At 42.9% G+C, this 23,336-nt stretch overlaps 1 protein-coding gene across 4 annotated transcripts in view; it reads left to right on the forward strand.

The window, feature by feature from the left end:
- Positions 1-23,336, forward strand: part of LOC148473160 (arf-GAP with SH3 domain, ANK repeat and PH domain-containing protein 3-like) — a 76,837-nt gene that overhangs the window by 17,689 nt on the left and 35,812 nt on the right. For all 4 annotated transcript variants that reach the window (XR_015872990.1, XM_088459952.1, XM_088459953.1 and 1 more), the window contains exons 12-19: positions 11,163-11,250; positions 11,830-11,878; positions 12,588-12,748; positions 12,975-13,108; positions 13,202-13,293; positions 17,048-17,228; positions 17,328-17,413; positions 17,520-17,635. Coding sequence is in view for 3 of the 4 variants with exons in the window: in XM_088459952.1 (XP_088316078.1) it covers positions 11,163-11,250; positions 11,830-11,878; positions 12,588-12,748; positions 12,975-13,108; positions 13,202-13,293; positions 17,048-17,228; positions 17,328-17,413; positions 17,520-17,635 (907 nt within the window). In the remaining variant the exon portion in view is untranslated. The remainder of the gene's footprint in view (positions 1-11,162; positions 11,251-11,829; positions 11,879-12,587; positions 12,749-12,974; positions 13,109-13,201; positions 13,294-17,047; positions 17,229-17,327; positions 17,414-17,519; positions 17,636-23,336) is intronic.

Here is a 23,336-nt window from a genome sequence, read left to right on the forward strand (position 1 = left end):
GTGTTTAGTCTCTCTTAAGATTCTTCCTTTCTTCAATCAGGTTGGATATGGACCTTCATCTTTATTCTCTGAGGATTCAGGGGTCGGCCCTCTCCGTTTATTTTCAGAGACATTAAGCAGGCATACCAGCTGTATAGACTTTCCTACAGGAGTTTCTCCTCATTCAACCCCATTTATTTCTCTGGTTGCACCCTGGGTTTTGGTCTTTGTCCTCAGGGCTCTACAACAGCCCTCTTTTGAACCTCTAGACTCACCTCATAATGCTCACATGGACAACAGCCTTCCTTCTGGCTATATCCTTGTCCTGCTGGGTATTGAAATTGAGTGCTTTGTCTCAAAGATCTCCATTCCTGATTTTTTTACTGGGATCTGGCGGTCATAAGGACTACTCGATCCTTTCCCCCAAAGGTAGTTTATCGGTTTCATATCAATCACAAAATCATGGTTCTCTCCTTTTCTGCGGAGGATCAAGAAGATCCTCAGTTGTCCTTGCAATCGTTATATTGTATATTGTATGGACTCTCCATATTTATTTGGCGAGATCCCATGATTGTGTCGCGTGGACTCCTTGCTTATGCTGTATTTCATTGTCAAGCAGGGTTGGCCTGCCTCTAAACAGACGAACACATGAGGGAAGTAATTTGTCAGGCATACTCGTCGACTGGCCTTGCAGTTCCGGACTCAGAGAGGGCTCATGCAAACTGGTCAGTGGGGACTTCCTTTGTGGCTTGGAGTGGTGCTTCGGTGGAGCAGTATTGCAGGGTTGCCACCTGGTCCTCCATCCACACCTTCATCAAATTCTATTGGTTTGATACCTTTGCCTCCAGGGATGCTGGTCGTGGGTGGAGGGTTCTGCGCTCAGCTCAGGAGTGTCCCTTCCCTTAGTGGACAGCTTTGGGACATCCCCATGCTTTCTCCAGAATCCCCCATGGCTGAAAGAGAAGACAAGATTTTGCTTCTCATCTGATAAATCTGTTTCTCTGAGGCCATGGGGGGACACTGGACGCCCTCCCATACTATCACGGCTTAGCTTGTGAGTTGTGTTTTTGGATTGTGGTTCTCCAAGTTCGCTAACCCTACAATGTGTGTCTGTTGGTATGTTTGGTTTTGTTCCTCTTCTCCTGAGTCCCTTATTATATGTATCTTGAGATGTGTGTGGACCACCGTGTTTTAATTTTTCCCAAACCACCCGCAAGTGTTTTGGTTCTTTTCGGTTTTGGATTCCTTTAAATCATGTAACTTGGATTTGGTTTTGTTCCTACAGTATTATTAACATTAACAATAACATTCATTTTCAGTCATTTCCAGTAAATTTAGACCACCTCACAAGTGAAATCCTGAAATCATGAGGTAGGGACTTAAATGCAATTCAAAACACGCAAGATCTGTTTTTTAAATCCGTCCGAGTTCTGAAATGTGAGTCGGGACTTGATCGTACTCTGAACCCCAAAGTGATTCTGAACTGTTTGACTTGGAGACCCAAAAGTTCTGGTGTGTTTGGTTTTGTCAAAAAAGCGAACCGCTCATCTCTATATGTAATGCAGCGGTGGGGAAAGTCCGGTCAAAGGGCCGTATAAGGCCCCCAAAATCATTTGGTCCGGTCCTGCCATCCATAACTGTGGCGGCCGGGCATACCACAGTAGTGTCACAGGGCTCCTGAAAGCCCTGTACGCACGCTGCGCTGCTGTAATACCAGCCACACTCATGTAACACTCCAGGCAGAGCAGCGGGCCTACAGGGCTATCATCAGCGGGGTTGGCCCTGCTGATGACAACCCTGTATGCCCGCTGTGCTGCCTGGACTGTTACATCAATGTGGCTGTTACAATGGCAGCGCAGCAGGTGTACAGGGCTGTCATCAGCGGGGCCGGGCTGGTTACATAAGTGCTGGTAAGAGGACCCCAGGGCTGCCCTTCCGCCTTGCCTGTCAAACGACCAAGAACCATCGGGAATGCCCCTCCAGGCTGTCTGCCCCTCTCCTCTGCCTGGCGACATACAGACAGCCTCCCCCAGGCTGGGAGGGTACAAGTTGCAAAAGAGAAGAAGTTACAGCCATCACATTAGGGGTGAGTTAATTAAATTTTGGACGAAATATAGCAGGCTAATTTTTAAGTTGATAATTTTGTATGGCCTGCAAATTATGTTATAAATATCTAAATGGCCCTGGGGAGAAAAAAGATTCCCCACCCCTGCTGTAATACATCAGAAACACCACCATTCTGCACGATAACACAAAGTGGCCTACATATTTGCCCTAGGGGTTTATTTACAAAGTGTCAGGTTGTAAAACTCGACACTTATATTAGTGTTTCCGCCCAAAATCTAACAGGTCAGTGCTTTTACTAGCAAGTCACGGCTAGTAAAAGCACTGCCCTTTTAAATATTGGGCAGAAACTTCAACCTGAAGTGTTGAGTTTTACAATCCAACACTTTGTAAATAAACCCCTTAGACTCCCTCTTCTGGGTTCTCCCGTAAGGCAGGTCCAAAAAGTAGGTAAGTATATTCCAGGTGTATGATAGCAACAGCACAATAAATCCAAAGTGTAAATAAAAAATGACACGTACAGTCAGCCTCAAGGTATTAATAAGTTCTGAAGGATTGAAACATTAAGGGGTAAATTTACTGTTACTGTTACTTTTTTTTAAACTCGATTAGCTGCGCCGAAACTCGGGTGATTTGAGGCTCCTGAAACTCTCAAATTTAGCAAGAAGTGAGTTTAGCTGAGAGTGAGATGTCTGATGGGGAAGCAGAACGAGATATCTCCCCTGAGTAGCACGTTTTGCAGGAGATTACTCACCCGAGATTGCAGTGTCTTCTCTCTGCAAAACTCTCCCGAAGAAGCAGCCTGCACATATCAGTGAGATATGTGAAGGCTGCTTGTGTTCTGTGGTGTTCAAAAACAAGTTAAATGTAAAAAAAAATGACATAGGGTCCCCCCCACTAAAGCTTAACCAGCCCCGGACTTGCCAGCCAGTCCTGGTACCTAAGATTACGGGGAACAAAACGAGTAGGGTTCCACCTTAATTTAGGTACCAGCACCAGGCTGCAGGGCCAGTACTGGTTTTACTTATAGGGGGAAAAAATTGCATAGGGGTCCCCCTATAATTAAAACCAGCACCGGACCCAAAAAGGCCGGACTGTGATGCCACAGCCCGGAGACCCTATTATCGGGGCTCTGTGGCATCACAGTCCGGTCCGATGATTGGCCCGGATGATTGGCTCCGGCAACTGAAAGTTCCCACGTGGACTGACTCGGCCACGTGGGAATTGTCAGTAGCCGGAGCCAATCAGAGGACGTTCTACAGTTAGCCGCCGCTTATTGGCTGGCAGCTCCTGACTGTTCTCACTGTTCAGTCGGGAGCCGGTTAGCGGTGTATGTGGTCACACACATACACCGCTAATGGTAAGTATATGGATCGGATGTCGTTTTTTTATTTTGCAAAGACCCGGGATGCTACAGAGACCAGCCCAGTCAGCCCACGTGGGAACTGTCAGTTGCTGGAGCCAATCGGCTGCTCTACAGTTAGCGGCCGCTGATTGGCTGGCGGCTCCTGACTGTTCTCACTGTTCAGTCGGGAGCCAGTTAGCGTTGTATGTGGTCACACACATACACCGCTAATGGTAAGTATATGGATCGGGTTTCGTTTTTTATTTTGGAAAGACCCTGGATGCTACGGAGACCAGCGTCAGGATGTAGGTGAGTATACGATGTTTTTTGCAGGTCATTCCACACGCATTACTACTGGAGAAGTGGACAGACCGGCTGGTACAGGTAAGTATGCGTGAGTGGGTAGGTGTATGAAATAAAGTTTTACTAGGCACAGTGGACCTCATTCAGAGTCGGTCGTTGCGGCCGCACGGTCGTAAGGGAAAAGGGGCCGGTTATGCAAATTATGCACTCGCAAGTTGCGTCCTTAAGATCGGATGGTTAGCTGGCCGACCAAGAGGAGGATGCGGCCGTAAGACAAAAAATACGCCCCCTTCTCGTACGCATTACACGTGTTCTCCGGCCATATAAGGATTAATCGAGACCATCGGTAACCATCGGAACTGGTCGTAGAGCTTAAGGTTGACCATACCCTCTCTTAAGCACTACGATCAGGTCAGTGTACAAACCACCCATGTCACGTGTGCCATGACACTACTTTGTTAATTATGCACTCCCATAAAACGCCGTTCGCATAATTAGGCACGCCTGCGTTCGGCTCTCCACACCCCCGTTTTCAAGCACCTTCCCCTGTTACCACCCACAAACGCCTCATTCTGTCACTCAAACTACTGACCTGGCTGTGTTCAAGGAGAGAGAAATTTCTGATTGTAGCAGCTAGTTTGCGCACGCGCATTGCGAACTTTACGCATGCGCAGTTTAGCGAACATCGGTGGCGTACGACCGTGCGGCTGCAATGACCGACTCTGAATGAGGTCCAGTGTGTGTGTTGTGTTTTTATTCAACTATTTATATTACAATGGGGGTATGGGTGCTGGCCGCCTGCTGGCACTTGTGGAACTACAAGTGTCAAAGGGCAGGCATGCTGGCATCTGTAGTCCCACTGTAAAATACAATAGTTTACTTATATTTATCACCTAATTACCCCTGTACCCACAGCCCAGGGGTGCGGGGAAGAGCCCTGGGCTTCAGACCAAGCCTGGGGTTAAAGGAGAGGGGTGGGCCCCTTTTTTCGGGGGTCCCCACCTCCCCTGAGTTCCCCAGCTTGGGCTGAGTGGCTTGGGGTGAGAATGCTTTGGCCCTGGAGCCACGGTAATAGGGTCTCCGGGCTGTGGCATTACAGCCCGGCTGTTTTGGGTCCAGTGCTGGTTTTAATTATAAGGGGACCCCTATGCAATTTTTTTCCCCCTATAATTAAAACCAGGACTGGCCCTGCAGCCTGGTGTTGGTTTCCAAATTACGGTGGAACCCTACTTATTTTGTTCCCCGTAATTTTAGAAACCTGGACTGGCTGGCAAGTCCAGGGCTGGTTAAGCTTTTGTGAGGAAACCCTATGTAATTTATTTTTATAACATTTACCCCATTTTTTAACCTATTTACAGGCAGAAACAGACATGGATCACAGTGATCTGTGTATGTTTCTGCCAAACTTGCAGATCACAGGCAGGTGAATTTATTTCCCGAGTCTTTACAGGAGAGTTGTCCCATCTCATGAGAGTTTAGAAACTCTCTGCTTAGTAAATTCCCGAATCCTATCTTCACTAGTGAAAAGGTTCTTGGGTTTAGCCGATGGTGAATTGAAGAGAGTTTGCTAACTCTCCAGTATTTTCCTGTAGCAAAGGAGATTTCTCTCTCGAGTTTTACATTAGTAAATGTGCGAGTGGGAAAATAAAACCAAACTCTCCAGAGTTTGCAGACTCTATTCTTAGTAAATTTACCCCTAAGGGTTAAGCTTGCAGTATGTTTGGAGAAAAAGGCAAAAGTTGAAAATATTTTAATGAAACAGTGAAGCAGCCAGGTTATAATATACACACAGGCATTTTTAACTGCAGCCCAGTTCACAGATTACAGCTCTTTATCTCACATTGATCCATTTCCCTTTATGCAACCCCACTCCCTTGAATAATTCCATGCAAACAGAGGGGGTCATTCAGACCCACTCGCAAGCGGCAGTACGCTCACAAGTGGGTCGATGGTCCCCACTGTGCATGCGCGAGACCCGGACTGCGACAGCCAAGCTGTCGCTCCAGGTCTCGCACCAAAGGGGGCGTGCTGTTGATGGTGACTGACAGCACGCCCCCTTTGGTGGGCGTGCCAGGGAGTGGCGACCAGCTGGAGGCGTTCCCGTGGGAACGCCTACCGTCTGAAGCCGGCCCCACTGACATCACTAGTGATGTCAGTGGGAGTGATTTTGGCTCTGATAGAGCCAAAATCACTTGAGGGCTTGTGGCTGGGAAACCCGACCGCAGGGTTTCCCTCGCAAGTCCGATGGTCGCGATGGTCAAGACCATCGCGACCATCTTTTTACACGCTCATATATGCTGTGGGTGGTGACCCACAGCTATACGAGCGTCCAGGAGGACGCTCCATTTTAATGGAGGAGGGCCCTGATTCAGAGCGAGCGCTCTGGTCAGAGCGAGCGGCTCTGAATCAGGGCCAGAGTCCTTGTCTTCAAGGCAATTGTCAGCTATTCCTGCAGAATAAATCTCATCCTGCTATCCGTCAGTTGCTCCTACCCTCTTGGATGAGGGGGGCTGTCGCTGAACGTGCTACACTAGTCCTCCATAGAGGAGAAAAGAAGGAGATTAGTCCTGGACCGGTCGGGCACCGGAGCCTGCGCAATAGATCTAGCAGGTGCTGGAAAACGGCGCATGTGCACAAGCGGAGGTGGGACCGCGTATATGCAAAAGACCAGCTTCTAGGGACTGCATCAGTTGCAGTCACTAGATGCCAGGTAGGGCTTCCCGAAAGACAGAGGGGTGACTTCCCACTGGAAGCACGCTCTCTATTAATCGCAGTCTAGACTGGCAGTCCCAGGGGGAGAAAACCCCTTCCTCTTGGACTGCTTGTCCTGTCTGTGATTGCAGGTAGTGCTTCCAGCGGGAAGCCAGTGCCAGTCACAGTGTAGCCAGTGCAGTCACAGGCTGCAACTGGCTCACTGAGGTGGCTGATTTTACTGGGGCACTCCTTTAGGGGTCTGTTTTTGCTGGAGATTCGGTTTTGCCGTATCTATCAAAGGGTAACGCTGGCTAAAGCCTATTTAGTTTGTGGCAGTACAAGTACAGATGGTGATAGCAGTAGAAAATCAATTAAAAATTGTTTATTTGAATAAAGAATTTTTTCATATGGGAATTATTTTTCAAATCCAGGCTCTTAGTTACACGAACCGAATAGCCGGGTTGTGCATGAGCATATTCCCTGTGACTAGCCTGGTGAAGCGATAATTATTACCCTTCCGGGCCAGCATTTTATTGATAGATTTCTGTGATAGGTGGTTTTCTATTACTGCAATATGCTGAAATAAACGGGGTCTATTTACTAGCATTTCACAGGCTGTGTTTGAAAAATGACAGGAGCTGGTTGGCTAGTACTTTATCTTCATTAACTTTATCTCCATCCAAGGCTTAGTAAATAGACTCCTTGGTCCAGTAATCATTTCTGGGGAGCGATTTAGGGGCCTATGTTTTATCATAGAAGCTTGTGGACTAACAATTCTTGTTGCCCTATAGTGTCCAGATACCATAGCTCTTTTATATAGATAACATAGCTCTTTTATATAGAGTATTTTTCTATATCTTCACTAGTCCTGTCATACGGCTGAATACAGTAACTGTATCCTCTTCATTTAATCTCACATCAAATGTATTTTCTTTGCTGATTTAAGAAAAACAAGTTTGACATATACATTTAGCAGGCAAAAAGCTGTCTCTCAGCCTCTATTCACTACGCCTAAGGCAGAATCTGTGTGGACATGTGTGGAGCTACGCCACTGGCCTGTAAAGTTTTCATCAGGCTGTCTGTAGTGATCTCTGTATCCACCTTCACACATTTAAAAGATTTTCCTTGGCCTTCTCGATCTTGCTGAGACTACAACAGCTTAGTGTAACTCATATTTCTGAAGCGCTGAAATTATTAGTTGGGGTTTGGAATGCACCCTCCTTTAGTTTTATACCTTTTCAGTGCCAAACATACAGGAAACTTCCTGGGCTAGTAGTTCCAGGCTTATTCACAAAACACTTTATAATAAGTGTAAATGATTTTATTTTTAGAATAAATTCAGTTTATAATTTGTATCTCACTTGAATTGAACTTAATTGGTATTGAGGTATGATGTCATATAGTTAGAACAATGTAAAGTTACATATAATTTTAAGTGTAGTATGTAGATACAATGAAATAATTTGGGAAAAACTAGCTTTAAATTTGTTTTAGGTTTTTGATTTAACGCCATATGCATGTAGTTCCCAAGATATCTGTGGTCAGCTCCATCTCAGACACAACAATGCCAAAAATGTTAACCAGAAATATCGCCAGGAGAATGCCAGAAGTAACCTACGGTTGCAATCAATGTTTATTTTGGTGGATTAAGGTAGGGCCACTGGGAGATATGTTGGGCTCTCGAACTAGGTGGTGTTGCCACAACCTTTGCGAATACCAGGGCCCTCTTTGCAAACTGTGCTGCTAGCTGAAGGTGATGTGACCACACTGTCTGGTGGCGTGACTGCATCTCGGCAGCCGGAGCCCCTGGACAGGCCCAGTTTACTTTGGGCCTGATTCAGACCCGCTCGCAAGCGCATAGCACTCGCAAGCGGGTCGATGGTTGGCCAGTGCACACGCGCGGCGTGCGTGAACCCCGGAACGAGAGCAAAAAGCACTCGCTCCAGCGCTCGCAACAAACGGGGCGGCTGTCGATCGTCAGCTCGCCCCGTTTTGTAGGCGGGGAGGGGGGGTGGCTGGGCAAACGGAGGCGTTCCTGCAGGAACGCCTGCCGTTTGTGGGCGGCCCTACTGACATCACTCGTGATGTCAGTAGATTGACTTCCTTCTCTATTAGAGCAGGAAGTCCACTGGGGCTTGCGGCCACGAGACCCTACCGTAAGGGTCTCGTCGCAAGCCCGATGGTCACGAAGGTCTTGACCATCGCGACCATCACCTGGTCACCCACAGCTATGCGAGCGGCCAGGAGACTGCAACTTAAAACACAAGCGCCCGCCCTGATTCAGAGCAAGCGCTTGCTTTTTGCGAGCGGCTCTGAATCAGGGCCTTTGTTCCCTCTCTGCACACTTCAGTGGTGTTTCAAAATCACTGTTAACTAAATAAAATATACACTCTTAGAGGTTGAATAGGTCAGTAACTGTTATACTGGGAATTGCAGTTCTAAAACTTATAGCAAAAACGAAACTGAAGGGATGTCTTATCTTTTATGCATGCCATATTATTTTATTATGTTTATTCTGCTCAGTCATAGGAGCCTATGTAATAATTATCGTAGCAGTGCTACGAATATTATCAGTCCATATCACAAGAGACTTTTTTTTATTTATTACAAAAGTGTCCCCTTCATGCACTAAATTTAGCCTGCAGGGACAGCAGTAGCAATACCCGTTGTCTCTGCAAGTTACATCCTGGGCCACATCGGAGGAGTTCTCCAAAGTTTCTGGAGCCAGATGGAAGCTGTGTGAAAGGGATCGTTAGATCCCTCTCCTGGGAGAATGCCTCCATTGACATAAAGTGGTTAACGCTATCTAAGGATGGCGCAAGCAACTTTTCAGTTTGGTACATATGGTTCAGACCATAGTCACCACTGATAATAAAGGGGACTTTGGTCTGCAGTGCTATTTAGCCTTTTGCAGGTTATTAGTACATAGCAACAATACATAAAATTATGGGGAACCTGCCGTATCTCCATAAGTTTATGAAAAAAAGCTTGCTACAGAGGCCCCTAATTTCTGTTACAATATGTAGAAAGATGTTCATGTTTGTATAATGTGCATTTTTTGTTAATTTCTGCTCACTTCCCAATTCATTGAAGCAAACTGTTGTCTCACTGTGCCAACATTTGTACACAGATATATAAATGTAACTGTAATGAACATGACAATGTTTATGGGTTTTAGCAACAGCTGTTTTACAGGTCTAACATGTTTACTGATTGTAAATGATTTCACACACTGAGAAGGAGCTGACTCACTGCACTCTGCAGGGTCCAATGTCTTCTCAGGTGTCCTACTTCTTCACAGCCTTGCTGGAAATGTATACATGTTAAATAGGATGTACAACTTGTCATAATGTAAGCAATGTGGATACACATTACTGTACTTTAGTCCCTGAGGTGTGCACTGGAGACAAGTGTTTAGATCGGTACAACAAGGTTTAGTATTAGTTTTAGTAGTTTATTACTAGGTAGCAGATTTCCAAGCTTAACTCCCTGAGAAAATATGGCCGTAGATTATTGCATGACACTGTTAGTAAGTAGTTTCATTGTTTTTGTATAGTATTACCTATAGGTTTATGTTCTATAAAATAAACGTAACAACTGAAATATTATTCAAAGTTGTACGGTCGAAAAAGTGGAAAAAAACAACATTTAAATAAAGTCAAGTTTTTGAAAAATGTTTTTCTATGTTGTCAATAAGTGGGTGTATCACATGCATTTTCAATTAGACACAAAAAGCCGAGATTTGTAAAAAAGTATCACCGATTGCATCTTTTCGCATGGTGAAAACTTATCTCCATATTCAATTCCACCCGCTTTTCGCCTACGCGGAAAGTCAATGCAACGTAATAGGCGAAAAAGATTCACCTCTGAATAGCAGGAGAAAAAAGTGCAACATTTTTATTATGGGGTGCAAAGGTGGGGAAACCACTCAGAACCCTTGGGACAGTCCTGAAAGGACAACTGTGTCAAAATATCCCAGGAAAAAGCACAAAGTGGGGGGACAACTTAGAAAACTAGCAAAATAAGGTTCTGGGGGTGCTCTAAGAAGGGGCCAAGTGTTTTGGGGATTACAGGTGCTTTTATGACTGAGAAATTTCACTTTTATTAAAACTTACCTTTACAGACTTTAAAATATGCTAGCACCCATTTTCAGGTACCCCAAATTTGCCAGGACTACTTTTTTTCACAAAAAAATACTGCTTTATGCCATTCTTCACCACTTGTGCAAAGATGCTAATTAGAGGCTATTGAACCAACTTAAGTACCCCAAATAGTTTTATTAGGACTATTCGGGCACTACTACATTGATCCACAATGTTAGTGCATCTTTTTGGGGGGTTCAGGCTGATTTCTCCGAATCTGACACCACTTTCCGCCTGTTCTGACTTTGTGGGTCACCATTTCGCGTCTTTTGGAATTGAATACGGCAAATAGTGGAAATAAGTTTCCACGTCCAAAAGACGCGATGTAGGCGAAAAGACCGGCAGGCGGAACTTTATCACGGACGCCAAACTAATTGAATACGGACCATAGTCAGAGATTTCCAAAATAAAATAAGGTTAAATGAATATATGTAAAAGGTAATATAGTATGATGGAAAAGTGACAACATACAAACTGACATAGATGCTCTGGTATTTCCATAGAGAAAGACAGAGAGATATGTACCGCATGTGCTGTATCACCCAGGACTAAATCTGGAGCACTGGCATTCATTTTCATATTTATGTTTGGATTGCTGCCGGTTTTGAATGCAGTGTTATCATTTTAACTTTCAGATTAACCGACCTCCGACGAAAATTAAATTGCTTACATGTCAAGTTCGGCCAAATCTGGAGGACAAACGCAGCTTCTATTTAATCACTCGTAAGTCATGGAAAAAATGTATGTTCATGCAAACATGTGTAGACTTGTGTGTGACAGTGTAAACTGAAAATAGACATTGTGATAAACTAGCAGAAAATAAGAAAATGTACAATTTCCACTACAATCATGTCATATATGAGCTATATTGCAGGAGAAACATGTATAGTGTGTAAGTTGTTATTTTATATTAGGGGTCCGGCAGTACCAGAAATATCAGTTTCCTTAAACTCTTAAATATCTGGAATGAAGAATGGTTAGTGTTCCTTTCTTTACACATAGGTTTAGGTCTTGCTGCTAGTTAATGATTTGTAGTTTCTGCAGTTTAGAGCAGGACTTCTGTAATACTAAATGCAGAGCTCCTAGGAGAACAGTAGTTGTATGAAATTAGTTAATTGTATACTGATTCATCTATCATATGTGCTGTATATCTGTGTATTGGCCATTAGGAGCTTTTGTTGTGTCTACATTAGTATAAAACTGCTCATACTGTACCTCACGTGAGCGTATCGGTCTGTTAATTTGTATTGCTTACAAAGGATAATAGGCATTGACAACACTGTCTCTATTTTCCTCATTCAGATAATAGAACATATCACTTTCAGGCTGAGGATGAACCAGAGGCATTTGTGTGAGTAACAAGGGGATAATCTTCTGCTACCTTTATCTCATGCTCCTTCACAAATGCTTTGCTCAAACATATTTCTTCATAGGCCATCCTCCTGCACATTTCCAAAATGTCCTAGTTTTAAGGTGCGTCTGATAGTACAAAGAACACCTTTTTGTTATGTATTTTCTAATTTTCTGTCTCTTCCTGGTTCTGATGTTAGTGGGGACAGAACAACCTGCAGCTAACCAGATAATTGGAATGTTCACAGCCATGCAGAGTATTTCAGGAGATGATTCTACTGGTCTTGTGGGAGTTGGTGACATTTGTGTGATTATTAGGTTCAAGAGGAGAGAGCTACATTTGACAGGGACAGTATATGATAAGAAGAGGGGAAGGGAACTAAGCAAGAAGCTACAGACTGTGTGTTAGATTAGGCGTGGAGCTCACCAGCACACTGTGATGTTAGACTCCTTCTAAACTGATGTTGTACAACGTGTGATTGATATAGTGAGTAAGGTTGTGAGAATACCTGTTGAAGTGAACCAATTTTTATGTGTTTGTATGTGATTTTGTGGAGAAAATGATATACATTCTATGTATTAATGCACTGGTTTGGAACATTCATTTGAGATTACATCAGTGCAGCTTAATCTTCTTCATTCTATCACACAACATGCCTCAATGAAAACCAAGGTTAATAATTCAAATTATTTTTTCTATTTCCCTGAAGGTGGATATCTGTGCTGCAGAATAGTAAAGATGAATCCCTGAATGCAGCTTTCAGTGTGGACGGAGTGTCTAGCGACAGCTCCCACCAGCTAACAAAGCAGATCATTAATGAAATCAAGTCCTTACCTGGGAACCAAGTATGCTGTGACTGTGGTGCCCTTGGTGAGCTGCCCTCCGCACTCCTGTTCAGTCTTCTTTCATGTCACCTGATCATCTCCCTTTCATTGTAAGGTTTCCATTCTTTGTCTTTCTAGACGCTGTTTTCTCACATTCTCTTGTTATCTTTTTCCATTTCCTATGTCAGTCTCTCAAGACATTTTCTCTTTCATATTTGCCACTTTCTCCCAACTCTGGTGGATGTTATGCTGATCCTGATATATATCCACAGAACCCTCCTGGGTCTCCACAAACTTAGGAATTCTTATCTGCATTGAGTGTTCTGGGATTCACCGTGATCTAGGAGTGCGCTATTCACGGGTCCAGTCTCTAACTCTGGATGTATTGAGCACTTCTGAACTCTTGGTAGGTGGCACACTGCCTATATTTCACCCTATGAATCTGTTCCCATATGTCACCTGTGTCATCATATTCCTGTATCACCTTCTTTTTCTACAGCTTGCAGTATCTATAGGAAATAACAAATTCAATGATGTTTTTGAATCCGTCTTTCCCCTACCAAATCCTAAGCCCACACCCAGCAGTGACATGTAAGTGCACAAAGAATGTCAGCACAGAATGAAATACAGATTGAGGCGGACTGTAGGCATAATAACCAATTATATGCCTGCACAGAATAAAAGTGACTTCTCAAATTGATGCATGTTCATAGCATATTTAGCACTAACAGGGAGGTAGGTGAAACTTCACAATGAGCACTAGAGAATTTGAGACTATAAAGTAGAAATATATGTGTGTGTGTATGTGTGTGTATATATATATATATATATATATATACATACACACACACACACACTCACACAGGGAGTTTGGAAAGTCTCCCCGAAGTAACAGTGTGCTGAGTGTGTGACAGTCTTGAAGGTGGAATCCGTTAAGGATCTTGATTCATAAGTCCCAGATGGCCTATTAAAAATGAAAATAAATAGTATGTACCATTTTTTAGCAACACATATATGTAAGCATATAATGAGTAACTTTGCAAAAAACATACTTGGGTCTATAAAGAACCAAAATTGACCCAAGCTAAATTACTCAGTTATTATAATAGAGCATTTAATGTTTAGACACACATTTAGTCATTCAAAAACACAATAGAAAGAGGCCAATTGTTAGTATCAAATGTACAAGAATATAGAAAATGAAAGCTTATCTGTCCAACATGTTTCCTTTATTCGACTTCATCAAGGGGAACAGTCAAATGGGGGACAAGCAAATATTTATACTCTATAGGAGAGACAATTAAAAATACATGTGCTTAATATCGGTGTAATTTCCAGTTCTTTATAAACGTAACAAAAATCTAAAACAATAGGATATTTTGTACAATTGATAATGATTAAAAAAGTTTAAATGCTATTAAATGTCCTTAAATAAAGTAGAGGAAAGCTATTATCTTTAAAAACTATTTATGGATTTCCTGTATCTGGTAAATTACATAGAGGTTTACAGTGCCTTGCAAAAGTATTCACCCCCCTTTGCATTTTTCATGTTTTGTTGCCTCACAACCTGGAATTAAAATGGATTGTTTGAAGGTGTGCATCATTTCATTCACAGAACATGCCTACAACTGTGAAGTTGTGTTTTTTTTTATATTGTGAACCAACAACATTTAGGACAACATAACAGAAAACGTCAGTGTGCATAATTATTCACCCCCCTAAAGTCAGTACTTTGTCGAGCCACCTTTTGTGGCAATTACAGCTGCAAGTCACTTTGGATAAGTCCCTATGAGCGTGCCACATCTTGCCCCTGGGATTTTTGCCCATTCCTCAAGGCAAAACTGCTCCAGCTCCCTCATGTTGGATGGTTTCCACTTGTGAACAGCAATCTTCAAGTCTGACCACAGATTCTCAATTTATTACCAGTTATTTATATAGTGCACACATATTCCGCAGCGCTTTACAGAGAATATTTGGCCATTCACATCAGTCCCTGCCCCAGTGGAGCTTACAATCTATATTCCCTATCACATGCGCACACACATACACACTAGGGTTAATTTGTGTTGGGAGCAAATTAACCTAGCAGTATATTTTTGGAGTGTGGGAGGAAACCGGAGTACCCGGAGGAAACCCACACAAGCACAGGGAGAATATACAAACTCCACACAGGTAGGGCCGTGGTGGGAATCGAACCCATGACCTCAGTGCTGTGAGGCAGTAACGCTAACCATTACACCGTCTATGCTGCTCAATTGGATTGAGATCTGGGTTTTGACTAGGCCATTCCAACACATTGAAATGTTTCCCCTTAAACCACTCGAGTGTTGCTTTAGCAGTATGCTTCGGGTCATTGTCCTGCTGGAAGGTGAACCTTCGTCCCAGTCTCAAATCACAGGCAGACTGAAACAGGTTTTGCTCAAGAATATCCCTGTATTTAGCACCATCCATCTTTCCCTCGACTCGAATCAGTTTCCCAGTCCCTGCTTCTGAAAAATATCCCCACAGCATGATGCTGCCACCAAGATTTGTTTCACTGTGGGGATGGTGTTCTTGGGGTGATGGGATGTATTGGATTTGCGCCAGACATAGCGTTTTCCTTGGTGGCCGAAAAGTTCAATTTTAGTCTCATCTGACCAGAGCACCTTCCTCCATACATTTGGAGAGTCGCCCACATGCCTTTTGGCAAACTCAAATCGTGTCTTCTTATTTTTATCACTAAGTAATAGCTGTTTTCTGGCCACTCTTCCATAAAGCCCAGCTCTATGGAGTGTACGTCTTATTGTGGTCACATGCACAGATACACCAGTCTCTGCTGTGGAACTCTGCAGCTTCTTCAGGGTTACCTTTGGTCTCTGTGCTGCCTCTCTGATTAATGCCCTTCTTGCCCGGTCTGTGAGTTTTGGTGGGCGGCCCTCTCTTGGCAGGTTTGTTGTGGTACCATGTTCTTTCCATTTGATGATGATGGATTTGATGGTACTCCGGGGGATCATCAAAGATTTGGATATTTTTTTATAACCCAACCCAGAATTGTATTTCTCAACAACTTTGCCCCTGACTTGTTTGGAGAGCTCCTTGGTCTTCATGGTGTGATGCCTCTTGCTTACTTGTGTTGCAGCCTCTGGGGCCTTTCAGAAAAGGTGTGTTTATACTGACAGATCATGTGATTCATTTTATTTAGAAAGATTCTTTTTTATAGATATTTTTCTCATTTCAGTTCACCAAATGAGACTATTTTCTGCAGATCCATCACATAAAATTCAGATTTAAAAAAATAAATTAATTACAGGTTGTAATGTAATAAAAAAGGTAAAAAGCCAAGGGGAGTGAATACTTTTGCAAGGCATTGTATGAATCAAGCAGTGAAAAGCATGGAGAAGTGGACCAGTGGAGAAGTGGACCAGTGGAGAAGTGGCCCATAGCAATCAATCAACTTTGAAGTAGCATTTATCAAGTACAGTCTATAAAATAATAGCTGATTGGTTGCTATAGGTAACTTCTCCATTGGTCCACTTCTCCACGCTTTTCACTGCTTGATACATAAACCCCATAATTTCTGTTCCGACTTTGTCTAGTGAGCTGCAAGCTCTGCGCAATCATCATATTCTGTGATGTCACTTCCTCCAGTCTTCTTGAAGAAGTAGCCAGCAGTGAGCATTACTTCCTGTGACTATACATAACAAAATGCAAAGTGAATGAACAAAAAAGAAATCTAAATCAAATCAATATTTGGTGTGACCACCCTTTGCCTTCAAAACAGCATCAATTCTTCTAGGTACACTTGCACACAGTTTTTGAAGGAACTCGACAGGGAGATTGTTCCTAACATCTTGGAGAACTAACCACAGATCTTCTGTTGATGTATGCTTGCTCAGATCCTTCTGTCTCTTCCCAGACAGACTCGATGTTGAGATCAGGGCTCTGTGGGGGCCATATCATTACCTCCAGGACTCCGTGTTCTTCTTTATGCTGAAGATAGTTCTTAATGACATTGGCTGTATGATTGGGGTCGTTGTCCTGCTGCAGAATAAATTTGGAGCAAATTAGACGCCTCCCTGATGTATATTACAGGACAGTTCTTTGGTACAGTAATTTAAATAATGGGCAGGCAGATACAGGTGAAAAGAGTTTACATTGATTTTGCATATAGCACACTTTGGTTGCAAGGTACTACCTCTGCAAACTTAGAAATCAAGATACAGATCCATGCCTTCTTTTGTGTTACTGACACAGTAAGGTACAGTCACTTTCTAGTACAGTATATGAAAATATATAACAGTGTCATATATGTCTCTTGGAAGGGGATACATGTAAAATATTTTTAGGGATCACTCTGTCTCAATAGGACTGCCAGGAAGGATTATATCACTTCCAAATATGTAGAACACAACTTTGTGGACAAAGGAAAGAACATTGCTGTGTATGGACTCAGAGATGCTATTCAGAGACATGACCTGATGGCGCTGCTACGGAATATGGCAAATGGAACTGATCTATGCAAACCACTTCCACCTGAGGATGGTCAGGTATTTAACTATCTAACTAGAATGCTAGGATAACTTTCCTTCTGCAAATATGTGTCTCTCCCTCACATCTGATACTTGTCTTTCCTCCTTTTACTAAAGTATCTCACCGAGTATCCCCTGCACCTTGCTGTCTGTCTGTGTGAGAGAAACTCCCTCCCAGTGGTGGATTTCCTCATCCAAAATGGGTATGTACCATTCCACACAGAAACAGAGTAGAGCATGGACAGATATACAGTACCTTTATATAGAATGAGAATCTGTTTTACTGGATGGATGACTCTGTTTTCACAGGGGAGCTCAAGAAAAGGTTACAGCAGATGGACAAACAGCTCTGCATTATGCAGTAAAATATAATAAACCAGATTGCATCCGGCTTCTCCTGAGAGCAAAGGCATCTGTGAATACTGGTAACCACATGTCTCACATCCTTCATCCTTCCTTATGACATGCTCACCTCCATCTCACACTTTTTAATATTGTGTTTTTGTTGAAATACTGTGTAGAAAAGCAATAGTGTTATAGTACATTGGTCCCTGGAACAGTGCTACTGTCTTCTCATCAGATGTATGCATTGAATACAGCTAGGAACATTAACTAAATGTACCCATTATTGACATGAAAGTTATTTAAGTAGTAAATGACTGCATTTATAATTTAAAGTAATTCCTTTTACTATGTTTCCAAATCAAAAGCAAGAATTTATGGTTCTCTGGCTATACTTAAGCTTAAAATGGTGGCTGCATCTAATGCTGACTTTTGAGGCCTAGAAAGAGCAATAGGCCACAAACAGTAGCTTAGCATGTATAGATTCAGGGGTAATTTACCAGCATGACAGGTATAAACGCCTACTTGCTTACTTTTCTGGGAGACCCCAGAGATTCATGAAGTTCGCCTGGAAGAACAGACTTCTCTGCCAGCATCCTGCCCACTTCCGTAGTGAAATTGGTGGGGCCGGGGAGTGTATGTGATGACGCATTTGCAGCTAATTACTTTATCATGGTTAAGCCCCCCAAATATGCCACTTGCATCCCCACTCTGGGAACCTCTGGAGGGGATATTAAGTAGGAAAGTATGATAAGCACTCCCACCATCACTAGGCTTCAGCCAGCAGTGGCATTCCAACTTTTTCACCCCTGGCTCTGCAGAGTTCAGCGTAAGAGGAGTTGAATGTGTAATAAACTTGTAACATTGCAGCACGATGTAAATTTGGGCCCTGAGCCAGCTTGGTCTCTTTACCCAGCCCAGTGCCCTCTGCAAGATTTTAGCTAGACTCAGGAGTGGAGAGTGCACATTACAGAGGCTTTCCCAATTAGTGTGAGGCTGCAGTAGCTTTTTATGACCTGCAAAATAATTTTATACACAAACACAGAAATAAGAGGATTGACCTTTAACATCAATGGATGCCCTGATAAGAGCAAGTGCACTTTTAAGCCACTTCTATCAATACAATAAATACATTGAAATGTAGAATAGCGACAGGTATAAAAAAGGCAGTCCTGATTTTTAAGGGGACAAAGTTTAAATTAAAAAAGGGATGGTCTTAAAGTGATATTGGACTGGACTTTAAAATTATATCTTTGCTCTTTCAACCTCTCACAGTATGTATTTTTGTCCTGTTTGTAAATAAGCCCCACACAGGGCTTATATTTGTAACAGTAGTGTGTCACAAAGGGTCATTTTCATAAAGCCACAAAACTGCTGTCCTATAGTGCATATACTGCTTTATGACTATTTTTATGTAAAGGACTCAGCTGATCGGTGCAATTTTGCTGACTTTCTGGGTGCAGGAAAGTACTTCACTATGCTGCTGGATGAGTATTTAAGGGGGTGAAATCTTTGAGAGATATAAAGTAAAGAGAGATAAAACCAACCAATCAGCATCTAACTATATTTTACAGGCTGTGCTAGAAAAATGACAGAAGCTGATTGATTGGTACTTTATCTTCCTCCAAGACTTGATAAATCCCCCCGTAAATGAGTGTAAGGGGTGAAGATTGCAGGAGAAGCATTAGCAGGTAGCCTTTCCCCTTGCAAATTAACGGATGTGTTTAGAAATGGCAAAGATAGGGTTCCAATGGTAAAAGAAAATTCTAAGCCTTTAATAATTGGAACAGCTGGCAACTATGACATTAGCACCTAGGAAACGATTTTATATATCTTTTAAATCATGTTATTTCTCTAGTATACAAGCCCCACAAATTACAATTCTGCTACACTCCTGTGTGTATAGTTTTTATCTACTTCTATGGTGTGGAACATTACCAGAGGAGAAGCCATCAGCAATGGCCATAGGCTCATAGAGCTGATATCCTCAGCTGCCATATAGGCACTACAAACCACCTATTCCTGACCTGGACTACTCCCGGAACCCTGTAAGATGACTCCCCTACAATTTGTGACTTTATGGTACAACTAGGACTCATGACCTTCCTCAGCAAACAGCTTTAGCCGCTTCTGGACACAGTTGAGGCCCATCACATTTGGACGTATTCTGATCGCTGGTGCCTAACTTGCTACACATCCAGGAACCAAACTCTGGCGCCTCATCTATTTCGGTATTGTGAACCGCTGACACGTGTCCCCTGTTTAACTGTCCTACCACTACCTCACGTGACTCTTCCACTACAAATTTGCCTCCTCTGGAGAGTAAAACAATCCTGTACTGTACCACAGCACCAAAAGTCACTTTGTATCCGAGGCCCTCTTTGTCACTCTGTATTACCACCTGGACATTTAACAGACAACATATGATATTGGATGTGAGAGGCTTCGCATCTGGCCTTCTCTTCTTCCGTTCTACGGCCCATGGCAGGCCCACTGCAGATGACAGGCCCTACACCTGCTCATCCAATCTTCAGTCATTTGTCCACCGAATGCATTTAGCCACCTGTGCTTGAATCAGCACCCTACAGTATAATAAATCCAATTTAGAAGAGTGAAGGTTCATGTGTTCTCAGTTTTCAAAAATTAGAAGATTCTGAGCCACAAATGTGAATTCTTTAATTCAGTGTGACGCGTTTGTTGAATCAGGAGTTATGGTCTTGAAACGCGGTCAGGATTAGGATATAATGACATAAGTGAACCACCTGGAACGAGAAGTCTTTATGGCTATGACAAGAATCAAAGGTTCCATCTGTAGAGATTTGTGTTGTACCCTACTTTTTTTTTTACTTCGGTATAAATTCACTGGTATGGAAAAAGCAAAGACCTTGACTTTATTGTTAAAATTGTGAGTGTGATCATTAAAAAATCTTTTTATGTAATTTAAACAGAAGCCAGCTCACTAGATATATTTATCTTCTCTTTCATGATGGACTTGGAATTGTTGCTGATTCGATGAAATTTGAAGATTAAAGATTATATTGAAATGCATCTACCTAGCCTATACCGAGTAAGGGTATATTAGCCAATCATCTTCTTGGAAATGGGGAACACATCATACCTAAATTAGATTTATTGTACTGTAGGAGGACTATTACTTTGAAATTATTATTTTGTGTTCTTTAGGTTGTATTTTTGCTGTTTCAATCTTCGCTGAAGTCATATGGAAATACATGTTACAGCACAGAGTGGAAATGACACATTCTGCAAAGCTTCAATTACAATGTGCGTTAAGTTACATACATTAATTCCACTTATACCCCTTTCAGACATACAACCTGGGAAATTTCCTGCTCAGACCCGGGAATTTCTCCTGTGCAAATTCCCGGCTTTGGTCTAGACCCCCCTTTCACACTGCAGTGTCTACCCAGGAAATTCCCAGGTAGACCCCTTTCAGACATAAGCCAGGTTCTTTAGTAGTAGTCCCCTCCGCCCTATGCAGTGCCCCTAGTAGTAGTCCCCTCCGCCCTATACAGTGCCCCCAGTAGTAATCCACCCCCCTGGTAGTTCCCCCAGTAGTAATCCCCCCCTGGTAGTGCCCCCATAGTAATCCCCCCCCTGGTAGTGCCCCCAGTAGTCCCCCCCCCCCCCCCCAGTAGAGAGAGGCTTAATAAAAAAAAGAAAAATCACTTACCTGAAACTCCCGCTCCTGGTCCCGCCGCTAACAGCTCCTCCGGCCACTTTGCATGGGAGAGACGTCATTACTCATGACGTCTCTCCCATTACCCACTGCGGGAGCCGGAAGATGGCTCCGGCAGTGGGAGCAGCAGCAGCCGATGAGAGTCTGACAGACTCTCAGCGGCTGCTGATTACAGCAAACACACAGCTGCCGGCTCCGGCGGCTGTGTGTTTGTGCTGTGTAGCGCTGACCGAACTCCGTCCGGTCAGCGCTACACACGCGGGCAGTCTGTGTCACAGTGACACAGACTGCCCACGGCCTGTCAATGTAAAAGCTGCTTGGTGCTGCCCGGGAGTAGTAAATTCCCGGGTAGCACCATTCAGACAGAAGCAGGGTAAACCCTGGTAGATTGCAGGGGCGGCTACCCGGGAACATGTTCCCGGGTAGGCACCTTTCAGACAGACTCGGGTACCCGGGAATTTGGCCGAGGCAGGCCAAATTCCCGGGATTCTCGAGATGTCTGAAAGGGGTATTAGCAGCAAAATCCAGGTGCACCATTTTTCTTTAATTCACATCTTTTATACACTGTGAAATAAAACTGGAAACTGAAGTGCTAAAAAAAATTCTTAGTGGAACGAAATGGTACATTTCTGAATAAACCATGAAAAGCATTAAAACAAAAACAAAGGTAATAGCAAAGCAAAGAGACAAGAAGTACTAAGGAGTGAGGTGAAACAGGCAATGAGCAAGAATCACGAAACAAATGGAGGAAAATAACAAAGTTAATTCAAAACTAAACAGACACTATGTAGTTGGTCTAAAACATTACAGACCTCTGTCAGCTTGGCAGATGTCTGGCCACTGGATCAGGGCATATAGGTCCTTAGCAAAGCTGAAGCCACACATTCTTTGAAATGAGCTGAACTGTCCATGAAACACTCTTGCTACAAGTCTGCCAACAAAGAACACTTACATCAGGATAGGGTTGAAAACTGAACACGAGGCAACATTAAAGTTAAAACCATTTTAATGAGAATTCTGCAAAACTGTGAAATATAATGCAGGACAGGATACCGGACTTTTGAAGTGGCAAGTGGACCTGACAGCAAGTACTAAGTGGTGGAAGGAGGCTCTAGACTCTTGGTCATGGAAGTTAAAAGAAGAAGAAGCAATTGCAGAATGTATATCAGTTTGTAGGCTTGTAGAAGGTAAGAAAAAAAGAAACATTTTTCTCCAGTAAGAACAGCAGAAATGGCTAAATTTGTCTGCAAAGGAATTCCAATCTGACATTCCCAGACTTTACAGAAATTTGGGAGTTGTTTTCATATAAAACTGCAAAACATAAACAAGGTGAACAGTCTATAGGTTCCAATTTATCACTCCAGAAAGAAATGGTAATTGGCACCTGGAGACTGGACAGGACGTAGCACCAGGAGCTTTGGGATGCTGAATGTTATTGCTTGAGGCATTGGACTGCAGGTTAGATCAGAGATTAGTGCATTGATCAGCTCATAAGTCACTGTGCAGAATCTGAAATCCCTGAATACATCATTGTAGCAGGTGGTTCAGCTATAAACCCTAGATGAGTAGAGTGGAAACATCCAGCCTGAACCCATCCCACATAATGGAGGCATTCTCGTATAGCATCCTACTTGAATATTATCTTTGGAATTTAAAAACTTCTCAGTCCAATTTTATGGATCATACTCCATCAAAAACTAGACTGTATACTAGCTACATTTTAAAATGAAGAATTCATAATAAAGGGTACTTGATCCATTATTGCAAGATTCTTCTGATGCTAAATATTTTCAATAATTGTTTTCTGCTAAGTTTTTAAATCAAAGGATTACAGTATATAGAATATTGTTTGATGAACTAAACAGAGTAAGACAGGAATAGGTAAAGTGGATACAGATCGGTACCTGAGACCCATACAACCAGAAGCCAACATATAATAACTTTGTGCAAACAAAATCAAGTTGCTGTTACACAGGAACAAAGAACAGAAAGGGTTAACAGAACTAGGTGTACATAATACAAAACCACAAAACATACAAGATAAGAACAGGACATGGGCTGAGGCTGCAGACAGAAGAGGACTGAAA

Source organism: Taudactylus pleione, unplaced genomic scaffold (genome assembly GCF_031769625.1).
Source record: "Taudactylus pleione unplaced genomic scaffold, aTauple2 ptg000959l, whole genome shotgun sequence".
Classification (NCBI taxonomy): domain Eukaryota; kingdom Metazoa; phylum Chordata; class Amphibia; order Anura; family Myobatrachidae; genus Taudactylus; species Taudactylus pleione.